This window comes from Amborella trichopoda, chromosome 4 (assembly GCF_054954075.1).
Source record: "Amborella trichopoda isolate Santa Cruz 75 chromosome 4, AtrichopodaSantaCruz75HAP2 v2.0, whole genome shotgun sequence".
In the NCBI taxonomy this organism is placed as follows: Eukaryota; Viridiplantae; Streptophyta; class Magnoliopsida; order Amborellales; family Amborellaceae; genus Amborella; species Amborella trichopoda.
In genome coordinates, this window is record NC_142339.1 from 47,256,575 (window position 1) to 47,271,974 (window position 15,400).

General features: G+C 38.8%; 1 protein-coding gene across 2 annotated transcripts; it reads right to left on the reverse strand.

Moving 5' to 3' along the window:
- Positions 1 to 832: 832 nt before the first annotated feature.
- Positions 833 to 12,203, reverse strand: RPL15 (ribosomal protein L15). 2 transcript variants are annotated; one of them, XM_006846578.4, is made up of 5 exons: positions 12,110 to 12,203; positions 11,914 to 12,019; positions 11,002 to 11,214; positions 2,893 to 3,044; positions 833 to 1,294 (listed from the first exon to the last, which is right to left on the reverse strand). In XM_006846578.4, the coding sequence occupies exons 1-5, from the start codon at positions 12,191 to 12,193 to the stop codon at positions 1,079 to 1,081; spliced, it is 771 nt and encodes a 256-aa protein (XP_006846641.2). In that variant the 5' UTR covers positions 12,194 to 12,203; the 3' UTR covers positions 833 to 1,078. The 2 variants fall into 2 exon arrangements, with proteins under 2 accessions (XP_006846641.2, XP_020524300.1); XM_020668641.2 differs by having other exon boundaries at positions 11,761 to 12,019.
- Positions 12,204 to 15,400: the final 3,197 nt, after the last annotated feature.

Below are 15,400 nucleotides of genomic sequence, written 5' to 3' on the forward strand. Positions count from 1 at the left end.
TTTGGTTCACTTTTTCCCACTTATGAATGACTCATGTTTCTCTATCCCACTTATTAAAGCAACACATTAAAGCACTCCTAGTTATAGAAATTACCCTTTTCCTTAATTCCACTTACGAGTAAAGATCGGTCGGCTTGAAACGGTATCCCAAGTCCTCAATTCAAAAGCTAACATTGAGAAATCCCCTCTATCAATGTGCTATTTGACAATGCAGGAATTGCCCTCCTTTTAAAATTTCAATAGTAGCCACAAAGCAGCAAGCTCGAAGTTGATGACGAACCTTCTAACCCCTAATATACCACTTATGAATAATCGGTCTGTCCTAACGATGCCGCAAGGTTCGTTTACCCACTCTCATTCTCTGGTTGAACTCATGTGGAGTGCAATATGAATCACAAACAAAAAAGCAGTCACATGTCAAAACAATCCAATCTTCCAAACAATGATCAGTGACTTCTATGCGACTTCGTGGCAAATTTTTCTGATTGAAAAATGCCCCTAAAATCCAGTACTTGAAAGGCAGCCAAGTGCATTGTAGCAGTTACGTATAAAGCATTGCAGTGCACATCTCAATTAGCAAACAGAAAATCCATCAGATTCTACACTTAGTTCATGGCTTCATGGAAAGTTTTGGCAGGTCGTCTCCAAATAGTTGGGAACGGCTCTTGATGATGATGATATTTGTTCATGGCTACAATGTAAAACATCAAATGATTAACATGCAAATAAAACATGCCATGCCAATGCCAAATAGTTGGAAAAAGGCTCTTCATGATGACACTTGTTCATGGCTACAAAATAAAACCTCAAATGATTAACATGCCAATGCCAATGCCAATGCAAACACCGCAAATTCTTGCCATATTCCCAAAATAGAATTTCCTCTTAGGTATATTCTTCTGACAGGGAAGGAAATTACAAAAAAGAAAAAGAAAAAGAAAAAGAAATATGGAAACAACTTTCCAATCTGCTATCATATATTCATCAAGTAGACAAATTCTACTAGAACATGAACCAAAACAAGAAATTCTCACTCCAATTACACAAGTTCAACGGAATCGGGTGTGCATTTGTTTCTTTAGGCGGATCCCTGTTCAGCAGCAGCTGCCCTCTTCTTGGCAAAGTACTCGTCTGCTCGAGTCATATTCTTTGCTACTGATGGCTTCACCCACTTTTTCCTGCCAGGCAATACTGTTAGGGTGCACCCGGCAGACTCAAGCTTCTCTTTAGCAGATGCAGAGAAAGCGCGTGCCTTTATGGAGAGTTTGGCGCTCAGTTCTCCTTCTCCCAATATCTACATGGCCAAAATAGAACAATTGACATGCAATTATAGAACAGATGATCACACAGACACACACAGACGCAGAGACACACATCCACACCCCTCACACACACAATCACATTCCGATCTCAGGTGAGAAAGGTTCCAGTTGTTCTTACAATATCTGCATGGGCAAAATGGAAAAATTGGCATGACCCACAATGATAGAACACACGAACACACACACACACAAACCTCTCTCCCCCCAAAAAAAAAGAAAACTCAGTCTCTCTCTCTCTCTCTCTCTCTCTCTCTCTCTCACACACACACACACACACTGTCATTACAATTTCAAATGAGAAGCGTACCAATTCTCCTTGTCACACAATCTGCATGGCCAAAATGGAAAAATTGACATGCAATGATAGAACACAGATGGACTGATTGCAGTCCTGAAATGTCTATCAGAAAGGAATTTAGAAGGCCATGACCATAGATCAACTCATATTAAGAAGCATGGGGATGAGTTTATATTTCATTGCAAGAATACATCGTACACAGTTATGCAGTGCTAGGCACTCAAGTCTGTGAGGCTTGGGATTTTCTTCCAAAAGAACTCTGGCAGATGCTTGATTCATAAACAAACAAAACAGATCCTAGTGCCAGTATAAAACTTTCCTTTTCCGATTTAGAAAACCGTACCTTTAGGTAGGTTAATTATGAGTTTTCTTTATGAAAATCAACTACACACAGCCAAGAGCTAAAGCCTCATCCGAATGAGTTCAATCCTATTCAGCAGCTACTTCATTATAGCTATCATACAGAATGCAGTCAACATTTAGCATGAAAGTCACTTATTCAATTAGATCATGGCAGAGACAGAGACACACATTAATGTGGGACTAGCAGATGCTTGTAAGCCTCCACTAAGAAGATAGTTCTTCAAAACAGACATTGACTTTTCCTCGCATTTATGTAAGGGGGGAAAAAAAGATTGTCTTGCACTTGGATTAAGAAGTAGAAAATAAATCAGAGAGTAAGGACAAGTCATAGAATAACAAAGTTTTAAATTAGGGAAAACTTTTGGCCCTCCTACAGGAGGACCGCAATAGTATCCTCCAGTCCCATCTCCACTGACTATTCATCTGGCAGGTGGAGATTGATGAGTAAAATTAGAAAAATATTAAAATGATGTTTCATCAAATGATCGCCTGAGTTATGGCACATGTGTTTCCGTTAATAGCTTGACGGATTTGGTGATGATCTCCACAAGTTCAGGTCAAAATAGCCAGAAAATGAGATAAGAGGATAATATTACAGTCCTTGTAAAGGAGGACCAAAACTTTTTCCCACAGTCTAAAGTTAAACATCACAATCAGATACTGGAATAAACACAATTAGTACTAGACAAATTCCATTGCCAACACTAAGGGAAAAAACCGATCAAGCCTAGGCTCTACTAAGTAATAATATTTCTCAAAACAAAGCAGAAAACATATCATCTCATTTTGTAGGTGAAAAATACTCAAACGTGAACTAGAAGCTATGCAAGTAAAATTCAATACAAGAGGAACAACTGTTGTCATAATCACATATTTGAGAGAAGGGAAAGCCATCTGGAAACCAAATACCTTCAAAGGAAGTCTTCTTTCCCTACCAGAGGGATTAATCAAGCCCTTTGTCTTCAAAGACTCCAATGAAACTTCATCCCCTTCTTTGAAACCTGCAGCTTCAATGTCTTTCAAGTTGACAGGGACAAACTTCGGACGACCCGCATGCATGCCTGAAAATGTAAGATCACATTTTCATATATACATATACAAACATGTATGGCAATATAACACTACATAGTATAGAAGGAATTGGTCTAGTCTTGAAAATACATGAAAATGTAAGATCACTGCTAGAAAAACAACATCCTGTTTACCTAAAAATAAATGTACATGAGGCTTTAGTCTAACTTGGACCCAAGAACCCAAGCCTTGTCTGCCTTGATCTTTAATAGGTCGTTTGGATCCTGGACTATGCAAACTCAGGTTTTACATACTCAGGTTATCTGATGGAGAAAGCTGTTTTGGCAGCTTGTTTCTTCCCAAAATTATTGATATGCCAAAAGTGACTTACCATCTGAATATGTCAAATAAAAAAAAATCCTGCTTCATGAATAACATGAAGATCTAAAAGCAAACTTTTTTCTCTCAGGGCCCCAACTCTCTCTCTCTCTCTCTCTCTCTCTCTCTCTCTCTCTCTCTCTCTCTCTCGTCAACTTCCCCTCTCTTCTCACTACCTGACCTCTGACTCTCTACAAAAACAATTTCTCTTTCTTCACCCCAAAAACCACCTCCTTTCTCCAACAATTCATGCCCCCTCCATGTCACTCTCAAAGCCCACCAAACCCATCAGACCTCAAAGTCCTTGCCATTCCCTCTCCAAAGCTTCAAAGACTCAACAATGTTCACTTCTCAATCACTTCCACTCTCTAAAAGCCCATTCATCGCTTTCCAAACTCGTAAAGGGGCTCAGAAATTATGATGCCACTTTCTTTCTCTTTGATTCTGTGTTCCCAGAGGACTCACCATGTTTTCTCTCTTGTTTGACAATGTCCACAACCTGGTGGTTCAAGGATCACAAAGTTTAGCAGAAGATGTTCTCTTTCATCTGGTATTCCACATATTCTCTCTCTGTTGTGTTAGTATGCCATACAGAATCCATGGTCTCCATGGGTCGGATTCATGTGTGCATGGTTTACTATTTAAAGACAATTTCAATGCAAAGTTGGTGTGTGATGCACTTGTGATACTGGGTAGAATGAGGAGAGAGAACTTCACCAAGTTATTTTAGCTTTGAACAATCTTTCAATTTGTTATTTGGGTTTGATTAGGTTTCCATTGTTCTGCAACTTTTTTAAGAGATATTGGCCGATGGGCCACAACCTAACATTCGAACTTTCAATATTTGGTACTTAGGTTTTGCAGAAGAGGATATTTAGGGAGTGGAAAGAGTTCAATGGAGGTGATGAATCGATAAGGATGTATTCCCAATGTTTTCACCTATAATATTCTTAATTCTTATCAATTCTTACTCTTCTTATGGCCTCTTATGCTCTGGTTTTGTTTGGTCTAATGCTTCAAAGAGGTTTGTCAACCCCAAACTTGTAACTTTAAATGTACTCATTATTGGAGCCCGCAAGGTTGGAGATATGGAGGAAGCGAAAAGAATTTTCAAAAAAATCGGAAAAGAAAGAGTATCACCCAATATTTTAACATATAATGCTTTGATTTATGGGTATTGAAATTGCAGAGATATTGATTCAATAAACCCTATTTATCAAGAAATGGTAGATAAAGGTTTCACGGTTGATAGCTCCACTCTCAATTACCCCTCTTAATGTTATTTAAAATAGCGACAATAACTAAATTCTAAAATATCTGAAAAAAATTATAATAATTTTTCCTTTTTTAACATGAAAATAGATTAAATCTGCAAACCCAGGGCATACAAACAGATGACAAAAACAATTATTTGCATAACTTGGGTTCCATCTAGAAATTATCCAAACAGGTCTGTCTCAATAGCCAAGTTTTGGCATACTTAGGGTATCACATAATCAAGAAGCCAGAGGGAGCCATAAACATTTACAAATTATATGCTCACATACAAATGTACAAAAATTAGGACCGCCTAGGCATAGCCTAGGCAGTAGGCCCCAGGTGAATGTACTAAGGCGCTTGCCTAGGCATCTTGCAGGGCAGGTGCATAGGCGGCACCTTGAAATTCCTTAGCCGGGGGCGGCAAATGCCCCACGACCAATGAGTTTTTTGGTCATTTTCCTCTTTAAAAAGGGGGGAAAGGGGTTTTGGGGGGGCACTCTTTGTTAATTTTTATTTAAAATTTGGAGTTTCAAAATCTTTTTTAAGGTTAAAATTGGTGATGGTCCATCATGCTCTTTTGGTATGCATGGACCACCACTTCTTCCTCTCATCTTTTGTTTTGCCATTTATACCTTTAATGTTGCTTTGTCATGATGACCTCACCTCCTTGTCCCCCCAAGCCCATGCACTTGGCATTTCACTCTCTCCATGTATCGTCTCTCTCTCTCTCTCTCTCTCTCTCTCTCTCTCTCTCTCTCTCTCTCAATGCGACTACTCTTCCCTCCCAATATTATATTATTTCTCTAGTATTTAAGCCTTGGGCAAGAGTGAGAAAGCATATGGAGATGTATGAATTTGGGAGAGTGATGGGACAAAGGTCAAAGGCAAAATCCAGCAACCATTAAAAAGGGATTTGAGGTATTTCTAAGAACAGTGAACTCATAGAATTTCTTCTTGATATCTCATTTTCTTTAAGTAAAGTTAGTTTAGTTGCTGTGATTTTTTAAGAGTTTCTGAGCATACAACTCAGTAACTCTGATAGTATTTTATCTGGCTCTATCCTGGAGGTGTGTTCACCGGATACCCTATTGCATCTCGGTTTTGTACCAAGTAGGTGGTGATCAACACTTCGAAGAAAGCGAGCTCCTCTCGTGCCTCCAGATCGTTTAACCTCAAAATCCTGCTCCGATTCCTATGGAAATCCGACTGGTACTAGGAGTGTTTAGGTTTCCAGATATAACCTCTAAATCCTGCTCCGACTCTTACAGGAGTCCAACTGGTACTAGGAGCGTTATGGTTCTATTCAGGCTTTATCCCGGTTTAGGGGAGGTGCTGCCGAAATTTTCCCAAGCTGACAGTTAGTGAAAGGTTTATCGAGCTTGAATTCCACTTATCAGGCGATAGTCAGATTTATCGAGCGTAAGTTAAACTTATCGAACGTAAGTTAAGCTATCGACTGTGCGTTTGAGCTATCGAATGTATGTTAAGCTATCGACTGTGTGTTCAAGCTATTGGGCGTGCATTAAGCTATCGACTGTGCGTTCAAGCTATCAGGCGTGCGTTAAGCTATCGATTGTCCAGTAGGTTATCAACCATGGTCAGCTATCACCACTAGCAAAGCTAACACTCTTGCCCCCCAAAACCTTTGTAGTGAGGCTTATAGAGAGAAAAACAATTTTTTGATTTTTCAAGAGATCGAAAAAAATTTCAACCTCCATACCTCCTTGCAAAATTGAAGGATATTCATCTCGAACCTATTTGAGGCTTATAGGGGTTGGAAAAGAGGAGATTTGGGAACCAAAAATTACCTATTTCGGCCAATATCGATTCCATTTCGAGATGGTTGGTATATTTCAATATTTTTATTAAGAGTTATGTATTTTTTGTGTAAAACACATTATGATGTTATTCCTTGCTTTTTGTCTTTCCTTTTTGATATTTTATGATATGTATTCGATATGTTATCAACTAGTTGGATTATTCTACCATTTTGATTTTTAGTTTGGGAAAGCAATACAATGGAAAAAGTCCATTGCCCTCAAACCAAATGAATAAGTTTTTTTTTGGCATGAGTTTGCTTGCATGATTCATAACTTTTATCGCCTTCTTTTTTTGCATGAGTCAGTTTAATAATTGTCTTATTAGATAATTGCATGAATAATTTATTTTTTCAATGTTATGCTTTAAATCATTGCAATTTTGATGTGTAGGTTTTACCTAGATTCTTTTTGCCTTGAGCATGCTAGCTTTACTTCTTCCTTGGATTATCAAGAACTCAAGATATTCAAGGGTTAATGCATTTATTCTTTCTACTTTATTGCCTATTTGTAATTTTCTAGATGGTTATCTTTTAATATTCTTTGGATGATCAACTTTAAATTTTTAAATATTTAGACTACATATTTGTAAAAAAAAATTCCTAAATAGGGGGGAACATACTGAACCTCCTGGGGCGGATGCGAGGCAATCACCATTGGAAGGTTTCCCCTACTCCCTTGTCCATTCCTCCATCGAGAGGTCAAAGTCCATGCCCTGATAGGGGGGCTTATCCCAATTCCAAAGGTGTATCCTTACCTTTTGGCAGTCGCCCTTCTAAGATTGATTGCCCCGAGACCGCGCAAGGTTCAATGATCGATTATAGTGAGACCACTGAACTTTTCGTAGTGACTATCGATTGAACGCTTATAAATGTATTCAATTTTGACTTTGTTGGCCTCGTGTAATTTTCAGGACTAGATGCTAAGTTGATAACTAAGGGTCGTAGGTGAATTCGTCTTCCTCGTGTTTAAGTAAAAAATTGATCCAAGTTGGAAATATGGATATTGTCTGAACCCTAATGACAAGAATAGGGTAGCTCTCACATTTTACAAAAAGGAGTATAACATTGGCATTAATCGATTAAAGAAACATTTGGCTAGTAAGAGAGGGGACATAGCAACATACACTCTAGTCCTTGGAGAGGTTAGGAAAGAGATGTTGGATCTTTAAATGGGGATCAAACGAAGAAAGAACAGACAAGGAAACAATATAAAAACATTAGGGCCTCTGTGAACAAAAGACGAAGATTAAGACGGAGTGGGAAGGCCTCCATATCTAGACTAAGTACCATCGGGCATAAGAAACCTCGAAGAAGGGCCCATTGATACATTCTTCCCCCCCTCCTGATCTTGAGGTGGTGATTTGCGAAAGGGAGCAGGCACAAACTAGTTTGGAGAGTCACATAAAGAAGCAGGATAGGGAAAGGGTTAATTAGTATGGGGCACGATGGTACTTTCAGGCAGGTCTACCATTTAATACTGCCAATTTGAGGATTTTCCAAGCTATGTTGGAGGCAACGGGGCAATTTGGCCCAAGATACAGGGTCCCTACAACTTATGAGCTCAAGGAGTCTTAATTGAAGAAAGAGGTGGATCTAACAAATGAGTACCTGAAGACCCACAAGGATGACTGGGGCAGATGTGGGATGACTATTATGACTGATACTTGGACTGATAGGAGGTCGAATGTTATGAATTTATTCGTCAATTGTCTCATGGGAACAATTTTTTTGAGGTTCATTGACGCATCTGATAAGATTCATGATGCGACTTTCATATTTGGAGTTATGGATAAGTGCATTGAGGAGGTGGGAAAGGCACATGGGCAAGTTGTCTCTGATATGGCTAAGGCCAATATAGCAGCTGCTACATTGTTGGATAGGATGAGGCCACACATTTTCTGAACGCCTTGCACAGTACATTGTATTGATCTCATGCTTGAGAAAATTGCCAAGAAAAAAGTGATGCATGGGATATTAGAAAAGCTAAAGCCATAACAGTTTTTACTTATAGCCACACCAATGTCTTAGCCATGGGGAGGAAGTTTATAGATGGGACTAACTTAGTGAAGTCGGGGGTCACAAGCTTTGCCACTTCATTCTTGTCTTCAGATTCTCTGAATAAGCAAAAAGACAAGATTTGAACCATGTTTGTCTCCTCGGATTGGAAGGAGATCAAACGATCTAAGGAGGCAAAGGGGCAAAAAGGTCTATGACAATGTTATGACACCCAGATTTTGAAGTGGGGTTCAATTTACCTCCATATTTTTGAGCCACTAGTAAAAGTGCTTCGCCTTGTGGATAGTGAAGAGGAACCCACAATAGGGCATATTTTCAAGGCAACGGAGGTTGCAAGAGAAGAAATCAAGATGAAATTGACAAAAGGAGAAAGCAAATATGGCCCCATTGTGAAAATTATAGACAACAAGGGGGATTTGCAATGGAAGAGAGCCCTACACCTAGCAGGGTATTTTCTCAATCATGCTTATTTCTATTCTAATTCTAATAGCATGTTACGGACTTTAGCTAAAGGGCGTCTGGCAAGGCTTCTTGTTTGGTAGCCAAAAATTAGAACTTAATCAGCACTTTTTTCAGCTCGATTCCACATTTTTGGTTGTTTTATCCATTCTTATGTATTGCATGTTTTCCCAAACACCATTTTTTGAATGGTGTGTGCTTTCTAAAGCACAATGTTTTGTACATGTTTCCAAACGAAGGCCCATCTAGTGAGCCTACATTATACTATATAATCTTTTTCTTCCATTTTTTTATTTTTTTACTGAGAATGCTAACTTTTGTATTGAGTAAAAGACAGTTTTAGAAGTAACCAAAATATGGGTATCAACAAGCTGGGAGCTCTATACAAAAATGGGAACCCCGTCACTCGGGGGCTGTACACAAAAAATAAGCATCCCATGAAGTGGGAGCCCTGTACAAAAACAACCACAAAAAGGTACAATACGCGCCTAGACAAAAACGAAGGCATAGCTGTGATGCTATCAAACAAATGTGGTCTAGGCTAAGTTAGTGACGTTTCCTTCTTTAGCTAGCGTGTCGGCCTCCGGGTTGCCCTCCTGCCTCCATGAAACGACCGCATGCCAATAGAGGTGATTGATTTCATCAAAGATCTGTGCAAGAATCTAGGGGCAAGATGTCGAGCCAAAGGCCCAAGTAAAATAACATTCTTGGAGTCTCCCTCCACAATAAAAAATGGGCTCCAAGAGGATTGAAGAGTTTGAGCCCTTGGAGCAGAGCAAGGGCTTCGGCCGAGTGGGAATCTACGTGTCTGATATGTTTGGAATATGAGATAAGGATACGACCTTCACGATTTCTAATAAGACCCCCAATATCTGTAGGGCTTGGGTTGCCGAGAGAGCATCCATCAAAATTGGGTTTGAGGGCTAGCTTCGGGTGGTCTTCAAACCACATCACGTGAGAAGTGTGGTTGGCAAGAGAACAGCATGTCCTGACAACTGAGAACTAAGTCCGTATGCAGGACTTCCTTAAAGCACTTGTGATTAGTCCCCCAAAGATGATTAGTCCCCCAAAGATGACTAGCATTTTAATTTTGTCGAACAACTTCACCTATGAGGTTCTCTCACCAAGGAAGATTCAGTTGTTCCTCTCGGTCTATATGACCCCGAGGACGGCTGCCACATATGCCTTCCACAAAATGACGCCAAGTTTGGGCCAAGGGCGTGAAGGGAACTAAATAGAAGGCGGATTGATTTGGGAGTGAACAATTGCCAATTGAACAATTGGAGAAGGGCACCCCAAAGATTCCAGACAAAGGGACAAAGAATAAAAAGGTGGGCATTACTTTCCTCATCATTGGTGCATGAAACACAACAGTTGGGTACAGGAATGCCTCTTCCGTGCAACTGATCCACCGTGGTGCTCTTTCGGAGAGAGAAATCCAATTAAAAACTTGGATCTTGGGTAGGATTTATTGTGGTTAGGGTTTCTTAAGGAGCAACTTGGGTTTTATATTTTTGTTTTTTTATTCCTCCTCTATAAAATAATAGAGAGAATAAGAACTTATTTTTGGTATTGTGAAAAGATTGTTGTAGGGTGAACACTCTTGCACACCCAGAGAGGATTGATTCTCCCACCCCTCACCCTTTTCTTGTATTATTTTTTTCTAATTTGCAATGCATATTCTTTCTCCCTTCTCCCTACATCAAAATTACAAATGACCAATCCTATCATGTAATATGTGACCACATTACCTTCATTGATATCTGGCTATTGGGCTCAACAATCAATCTCTGACTCCATATCTTGTGGCAACAATTCACGTAGGGTATGCATTTATGCCTATTGGGTCTAAGCCACTATGTTGATAATTTCACCTTCGAATTCCAAGCACCCAATTCTACATGCTACCCATAAAATATGGCTAATTAGATGAAATTGGCTAGCAATTCAACTAAAAATTTAAATGACTAATTAACAAAGAGCACAACTATAAGAAATACACACTTCAAGACCGTCAATATTTCAAAACAAAAAAAGAAAAGAAATACACCATGGAGCCAAGAATAATGAAGTACCTCCTGCAATTCCTCTCAGTTTCGGAATACGTCGGTAGAGCGGCATTTGACCGCCCTCAAAGCCAGCCCTAACTCCCGGTCCAGACCTCGACTTCTGGCCTCGCATTCCAAACCCACAACTGTTTCCTTGACCAGCAGCGATCCCCCTCCCTTTCCTCTTCTGTCTCTTTCGAGAACCCGGTTGTGGACCCAGGTTGTTCAGCCGAAAACGGCCTACAACACTCACAGTGAAGCAGTTATCCCCAACAAAATGCAATGTATAGTTTGATTAGATGGACTGTGAGAAAACCATAGCCATGACCATTTGATGAAATAATGAACAGTGATGGAGAAGGTGGGGCACCCAAAGGCGGGTTCCTGCGCTTCAACCATGGTCCACTGTGACCATAGGCAATACGATCAATTGAAGAAGGGTGATGGAGAGAGGGGAGGGACCCAAAAGAATTAGGACATGGCCCTAAATCGTGGGTCCCACCCTCTTCCTCCATCACCGTCCAGCATATCATCACATGATCCTGACGCCTGAAGACTGTATCACCATTTCCATTTCCGAGGACTGTATACCATATTTCACAGTCCATCAGACTGTATACCATACGCCAATCCTGGATGGTACATGGCACACCATAACGACATCACCATTTTCATTTCCGATGAACGAAATTACAGTTATTCACTCGGGTTCTGGATAATCTCGGGCGTCATTTACCCATGGTGTACCAACTACCAAGGATTACCACTTATATAAGGTATACTTACCTAGAAGAGAAACTGAGAATAAGGGTGAATGAAATTCTCCCTTGCGTACCATGAGCCACACACACAACACCATTCATGAGTGCTTACTATGGTATACTTTCTCGAAAGAACAGAAAATCAAGAATTAGGGCTTCATGTATTGAGAGGACCAACCAGTTGGAGCCAAGGGAGGAGCAGGAGCAGTTCTACATACAATAGGTCTGAAATTTTGAGGGTTTCTTCTGAGTGAAAGCTTAGCACTTGGACTCACTGCATTTCCCTGTTAAAGTGAGATGAAGTCGAATTAGGGATTCCTTAAAGAGTTCTGAAACCTTTTCATATAAAAACATTGGGGTTTTTTGTGCCATACCTTGAAGAGAGAAGGTTGGAGGAGCTTCGGGCGCGAAGGAACAGAGGGGATAATGAGAGCAGCAGCAGCAGCCATGGCTGCCATTGAGGCGAATGGATAATCCCCCTACTGTCCTTAAATAAATTGTTGTACAGAAGTATCAAAAATGCCCCCACCTTTATCGAAACAACTAATGTGTCCAAATCTAACTACAAATTTACCTTGAACCCCATCATATTTAACATGCATCTTCATTCCTTTTTTTTATAATGGTGCAGTTGGCATACGGATGCAGATGCATCCCTAGGTGTAGGGGTAAAGTTGACTTTCAAATTTTATCATGGTATCTAATTCTCATGTAAAATGTTATTAGGATTATTTCAAAATCTATTTTTCAATCTAATTATAAAATTTTAAATTTCAAGAATGGTTAAAATCAAGTAGATCTATAAACATATGAAAACCTTGAAAATAGACATTGTAGATAATATGTTGTAAATGCACTATTTCTAAGACTAAAATCTTTTTATCTTTCATAGTCATACATCTCGATGTCGTTATGATCAATCAAGGTGTTTTTCAACATTAAAACTATCTTTTCCTATGGATTTTTGAGGGGCATCCATAGTTCTACATTAGAAGGCAGCATCCTTATATAAACTTTTTACTTTTTATAAATGTTATCATGATTAACAAGTCTTCACTCACCGACTCTTCTTTTAAATGTCGCGAAACCTTTTGCTCCCTTTTACATTATTTTTTTACATTTAGTGAATCCCCTTCCATTTGAATTGAAATATTTCCATTGTATTTGCTTCATTTGTCGGGCATTTGGTCTAAAGTAAGAGAGGGTTATCGTTTTCTTTTATTGTGTTCCCTGCTGAACCACTTGTACTTGCATTCCATATTGGAGTATAGCCATAAAGGCCTTGTGAGTATTATTTAATTCATGGTCTCTCTTTTTTTTTCGCTTTTTCGTGCATTTAAAAACATTACTTACTTTCTATAATAATATTATTTCTCTTAATTTTTTTTACCACCTTCTTTCCGTTTAAACTACATATTAGTAACATTGAAACAATCTATTTTTTAAGAGTGAGAGAGATAGAGGAAGTGGAGAAAGAAGGCTTAACCGTTGACTAGGGCAGAGAAAGATCTTGACAGTTGCATACAAAACCTATCATATGTAACAAGGGGATAAGATCCAAAGTTTATAAATGGGGGCTAGCTACCCCATCATCAGACATAGAAAAATCTGAGATGTATATGCCATTCTCTCTAATTATCCATATGCTTAACATCAAAATTCCTCATTTTATATCCATGTTCTCTATCTTCCAATTTCTATAAAAAAAATTATTATATTTCCAACACCATTATCAGAGCGAGGTTGGTCTCTTTTTGCATTTTCTTGATGGGGCTCTACACCTATTGCGCAAAAATCAACTTGTTTCTGTCTCTTCAACAAGTTCACCATTGCAGACACACTAATTGCCTCAACAGAACCCTACGGATATACACACTATTGCTTGGTCGCCATTCTTCAATTCTTTCTCTGAGTCTATGTTATTAGTTCCATTAATGTCATCTCTCTCCTTTGCAAAAGAAACCCTTATTGGGTCTATACTACCTCATCCTACTCTCTTCTTCATTGTCATTATCACAATCAAAGCATTTTCTCAAACTATTTGGGATCGGCTATACGAATCATGGTATGTCATTCTACTCTGTCAAGGGTCATACCTTTAATAATGTCATAAGTCGCCATATCTATTCTCACTACTTCCAACCATGCTTTTTGGGGCCTACCCTTTGTCCTTTTTGAGCCTTCAACTTAAACTAACTTGTACCTCCTAACATATGTCGTACAAATTTTGTGTTGTGCATAGCCAGCCCACGTTAGTATATTTTCTCCCTTCGTATTGCTTATTAGTGCTATAACTTATGAATGTATTTATTTCAAATTTCATCCCTTCTTATCATATCACTCATCCATTTCAACATCATCATCTTAACTACACTCATCTTATGAATTTGTTGCTTCTTGACCGCCTATTATTCGCCCCATAAAGAAAAGTTGGTCTCACAACTATCATTTAGAACCTGCCATTTGGCATCACTGGTACATGCATCTATTACATAAAACTCTGGTTGCACATCGCCACTTCGCCCACCAATTCTAATTCTATGTGAGACATCTTCCGCAATATCTCTATTTTCTTAGATTATTGACCCAAGATAGCAAAAGCGCACTCTTTTTGGTATTTCTTAGTCGTCAATCTTAACTAGTACCTCGTATCTACTTCTATTATTACTAAATGTGCATTCCATATACTTTGTCTTAGTTAGACTAATCTTAAAATATTCAACATTTGTAGCATCCCTCCAAAGTTTTAACTTTATTTTGACGTTGTTTCGAGTCTCATCGATCAAAATTATGTTGTCTGCGAACAACAAACACTACGGCACCTCATCTTTTAGGTATCTAGTTAAGTCGTCCATAACTAAGATAAATAAGTATGAGGTCAATGCTGACCATAAGTAAGGCCATAAGTCCCCATTATACTCTATCTTAGTAAGTCCATAAGTCCCCATATATTTACTTACTACTTCCAACCATGTATTTTTGGGCTTACCCCTTTCCCTTTTTGAGCCTTCAACTTGAACTAACTTGCACCTTCTAGCATGTGTCATACTAAGTTTGTGATGTACATAGTCAGTCCACCTAAGTCTATTTTCTCTCTTCTTATTGCCTATTGGTACCACAACTTATGATTGTATTTATTTCAAATTATATCCTTCTTGTCATACACTCATCCATTTCAACATCATCATCTTAGCTACATTCATCCTATGAATATGTTGCTTATTAATCGCCTAATATTTGTCCCATAAAGAAAAGCTGGTCTCACAACTATCATTTAGACCTTGCCATTTAACATCATTGGTATATGCATCGATCACATAAAATTTTGGTTGCACATCTCCACTTCGCCTACCCAATTCTAATTCTATGTGAGACATCTTCCTCAATCTCTTTGTTTTCCTGGATTATTGACCCAGTATAGCAAAAGCGTGTTTTTTTTGGTATTTCTTAGTCGTCAATCTTAATTATTACCTCGTCTCTTCCTTTATTATTACTAAATGTACCTTCTATATACATTGTCTTAGTCAAACTAATGTTAAAATGTTTAGCATCTGTAGCATCCTTCCAAAGTTTTAACTTTATTTTGATGATGTTCTGGGTCTCATAGATCAAAATTATATCTCCCGCGAACAACATATACCATGGCACCTCATCTTGTAAGTGCC